This window comes from Rhincodon typus, chromosome 49, assembly GCF_021869965.1.
Source record: "Rhincodon typus isolate 14 chromosome 49, sRhiTyp1.1, whole genome shotgun sequence".
NCBI classification, from domain to species: Eukaryota; Metazoa; Chordata; class Chondrichthyes; order Orectolobiformes; family Rhincodontidae; genus Rhincodon; species Rhincodon typus.
In genome coordinates, this window is record NC_063380.1 from 3906305 (window position 1) to 3910553 (window position 4249).

The 4249-nt window shown below is 55.1% G+C and overlaps 1 protein-coding gene across 1 annotated transcript in view; it reads right to left on the reverse strand.

The window, feature by feature from the left end:
* Positions 1 to 4249, reverse strand: part of LOC125488092 (ras-related protein Rab-35-like) — a 5835-nt gene that overhangs the window by 1038 nt on the left and 548 nt on the right. Inside the window, exons 2-6 of the mRNA XM_048620922.1 lie at positions 3456 to 3506; positions 3138 to 3261; positions 2419 to 2543; positions 2054 to 2178; positions 1 to 410 (exon numbers count right to left, since the gene is read on the reverse strand). The exon at positions 1 to 410 is cut by the window's left edge and continues 1038 nt beyond it. Coding sequence (XP_048476879.1) covers positions 282 to 410; positions 2054 to 2178; positions 2419 to 2543; positions 3138 to 3261; positions 3456 to 3506 — 554 coding nt within the window. The 3' untranslated portion in view covers positions 1 to 281. The remainder of the gene's footprint in view (positions 411 to 2053; positions 2179 to 2418; positions 2544 to 3137; positions 3262 to 3455; positions 3507 to 4249) is intronic.

Below are 4249 nucleotides of genomic sequence, written 5' to 3' on the forward strand. Positions count from 1 at the left end.
TATATATATACATTCACGTATATTATATACACAGACGTACATCATGCGCCATATGGCACAAAATGCCCCTTCACGTGCAGTCACTGGGTATTGTAATCTGGTGGGAATTCGGGGAAAGTGCGGCCTCTCGCAGTGTACCTCTCCCAAAGCCACCAGCGACTCAGGAGCAGGAGGAGGGTGAAGAGTTAAAAGTAGTGTTAAGCACCCCTCTCCGACGACAGCCCAGCATCCCGTCCCCAGCCTCCCCCACCAGACTTTCACCCCCACCCCAATGCCCCTGGTCAGCAACATTTCTTAACTCCTGGTTTCTTCTTGGTCTTGTTAATCTTCACCACCTCATTCTGCTGTTGCAGACGAGCTAAGTTGTCCTTTTTGCACCTCAGGACCATGTAGGTGACAGCGTTGAACATCTGGGCGCGCGAGATCGAGAGGACGTTGGTTGGTTGGGGGAGGGTTGCGGGAGAGAGAGAGAATAAACAGAGCCAGAGGTGAGGGAACACTCGAGAAACCAGAAACCCTGACGGAGCTGCTAACTCCCAGAGCAGGCACCGCTTCGGAGGCCCGCGAGAGATCTCTTACAGACGACTCGAACCATCGCCCTCGCTCGATACCGTCAACGATTTGCGCCCTGCGCTCGTCAGGGCAGGAGCAAGAATTCAGAAGGAGCGCCAAGTTTCTCTTTGGAGCAGAAAGCTGCAGAGGGACCCTGGACACGCTCCATCTGCTGGCAGCGGGTCGGGACTAAGCATCGAGGGAGACAGTAACGTTCAGACGGTGTTGTTTACTCGCACACCGAGGCTTCATGCTCGAGTTCTGCAGGGTGGCACTCTGACTGGGTAAGCCTGACTCCTGGATTTTATAACTACACAGTCATACAGCATGGAAACAGACCCTTCGGTCCAACCAGTCCGTGCCGACCGCATTTCCCAAGCTAATCCAGTCCCACCTGCCTGCGTTTGGCCCATATCCCTCCAAACCTTTCCTATCCAAAACCATTTTAAATGTTGTAACTGGACCGGCCCCCACCCATTTCCTCTGGCAGCTCCTTCCATACACACACCAGCCTCTGCGTGAAAAGGTTGCCCCTTTTCCCCCTCTCACCTCAAACCCATGCCCCTCAAATTTTGGACCCCCCTACTCTGGAGGGGCGAAGCTATCCATGCCCCTCATGATTTTATAAACCTCTACAAGGGTCACCTCCCCTCAGCCTCTGACGCTCTGGGGAAAACAGCCCCCAGCCTCTCTCCCTGTAGCTCGAACCCTCCGACATCCCTTTTCCCAACATCCTTCCTGTAGCAGGGAGACCGGGATGGAACGCAGTATTCCCAAAGTGGCCTCACCCACATAGCCGCAACATGACCTTCCCAACTCCTACGCTCAGCGCACTGACCAAGCGTCCTAAACACCTTCCTCACCGCCCTGTCTACCTGTGACCCCCACTTTCCTGAAACTATGTACTTGCCCCCCTCCCTTCAAGCTCTCTCTGCTCAGTGACACTCCCCAGGACGTTACCATGAAGTGTATAAAGTCCTGCCCTGGTTCGCCTTTCCCCAAAATGCAGCGCCTCGCGTTTATCTAAATTCAACTCCCTCTGATCGAGGTCCTGTTGTACTCATTTTGAGAGGGGGGCTGGAATACAAGAGCGGGGATGTACTTCTGAGGCTGCGTAAGGATCTGGTCAGACCATGTTCGGAGTAATTTTGGGCCCCGTGTCCGAGGGGAGGACGAGCTGGCCTTGGAGGAGGGTGGGGGGGATGATTTCCAGAGAAAGATCCTGGGGATGAAGGGCTGGTCTCACACTAGGAGGGGTCGAGGATTCTGGATGGAATCTTGATCGAAACCTACGGATGGATTGGACATTGAGGGAGATGTTCCCACCAGAGGCCAGGACCCCAGAGTTTAAAAATTGGACTTCGACCAGCGTGGAAGAGAACAACTATGCCCAGAATTTTTCGTTAAAAAAAACAGGATGAAAGCTCTGCTCCGTCACCTTCCCGTTATCAACGCGCAGAAAGCCGGGGCCCTGGGATAGACACAGGACCTGCTCACTCACCTCTTCCACGTTCGTGTTCTCTTTCGCGCTGGTCTCGAAAAGACAGATGCCCATCTGCTCGCTGAATCGCTTGGCATCCGCAAACTCCACTTCCCTCCTGGAAGGGTCCTCACTCTTATTGCCGACTGGGAATGGCGGGGGAGGGAGGGAGAGAGAGAGAGAGAGAGGGCCTGTTAAATGGAGGGGTCACATCAGGATGTTACACAACAGCAGGGAACAGCAAGGGGTTTGGGGTCCGTGGGGACGGCGTAGAGCGGGAGCGAACGGGGAAGGGGTTTGGACAGTGCGGAGCGGGAGCGAACGGGAAGGGGTTTGGGACGGTGTGGAGCGGGAGCGAACGGGAGGTGGGGGAAGAGAACTCTTACCCAGGACCTTGGTGACAGTGTCACAGTTCTGGCTGATCTCGAACAACCACCTCTTCACATTGATGAAAGACTCGGGATTGGTCACATCGTAGACAATGATCACACCGTGTGTATTCCGGTAATAACTAAGGGAGAGACGACGGAGAGTTGGGGGGGGGAAAGGGGGGGGGGGGGGGAGAAGAAAGAGGTGGGTTGAGGAGTGTGCGATGAAGAGTAGAGAAACATCAAGAGGACGTTAGGAACCGACATACAGGCAGGAACCCATCAAGCCCATACGAGGCTGTGCCAGCTCCTTCTCAAGAAAACCCAGCAGATCCCAACCTCGCCCACCCTGCTTCCAGTCCAACCCTCGCCCTTTCTGCCACCTCGATATTGATCCATTCCGTTTCCTCTTCCCTCCACTGAACCCTCACTCTCTCAGGCAGTAGGTCCCTGGGAACCATCGTCGCTCCTCACAGCATTCTGTTGTCCTGTACAATTCTGCCCCCCCCAGGTTGGTCGCTCCGTTCCCCGACTGCCCCCTCTGCACGGTGCCAACACAGTCTCCCTCTCTAAGCCCTCTCGCAGATCTCCCTTCCCCACGTCCTCAGGGAGGTGGTGACGGGGTGGCGGGAGGGGGTTGTAGCGGGCTGGAGGGGGTGTAGGGGGCTGGAGGGGGTTACAGAGATAGCGAGGGGGTGACAGAGATGGGGAGGGAGTGACAGAGATGAGAAACTCACGTGGATGTGATAGTTCGGAACCGCTCCTGACCCGCTGTGTCCCAGATCTGAAGCTTGACTTTCTCACCATTCACATCCACAGTCCGTATTTTAAAATCGACCCCGATTGTAGTGATGTAGCTACCTGCAGCAACACAAGGCGAGTCTTAAACTGCGACAGCATCAGGAACAATATCACTGCGTTACATACACTATTCTTCCTTGCCCACCCCACCCCTCTGGGACCGGGGTTGGGTGGCTGCTCGCTGTGCGTTGTACCTGTGCATTGAAACAATGGGTCGAATGGCCTGGACCTGATTTGGGAGGGAGGATATTTACCTGAGAAAGTGTTGTCAGCAAAACGTAGGAGGAGACTGCTTTTTCCCACTCCTGTGGAACAAACAAAAAATGGGTCAGTTAGACATCTGATCTCTATCTAACCCCGTGCTGTCCCTGGGAGTGTTTGATGGGGGACAGCGTAGAGGGAGCTTTACTCTGTATCTAACCCCGTGCTGTCCCCGTCCCTGGGAGTGTCTGATTGGGTGTGGGGGGTGGAAAGAGACAGTGTAGAGGGACCTTTACTCTGTATCTAACCCCAACTCGTCTCCATTTGGCCAGCATTTGGCCCGTAAACCCTTCCTATCCATGACCCCATCCAGATGCCTCTTAAGTGTTGTAACTGTACCAGCCCCCACCCACTTCCTCTGGCAGCTCCTTCCATACACGCACCACCCTCTGCCTGAAAAAGTTACCCCTTTTAAATCTTTCCCCTCTCGTCTTAAACCTATGCCCTCTAGTTTTGGACACCCCTACCCGGGGGGAGCTATCGACACCCCTCTTGGTTTTATAAACCTCTATAACGGTCACCCCCCCCCCCCCCCCCCCCTCAGCCTCCGACGCTCCCGGGGAAAACAGCCCCCACCCCCGCCCTGTAGCTCAAACCCTCCGACATCCCTTTTCCAACATCCTTCCTGTAGCAGGGAGACCGGGATCGAACGCAGTATTCCCAAAGTGGCCTCACAGCTGCAACGTGACCCTCCCAACTCCCTACGCTCAACACACTGACCAATAAAGGCAAGCGTCCCGAACCCCTTCCTCACCGCCCTGTCTACCTGCGACCCCCACTTTCCAGG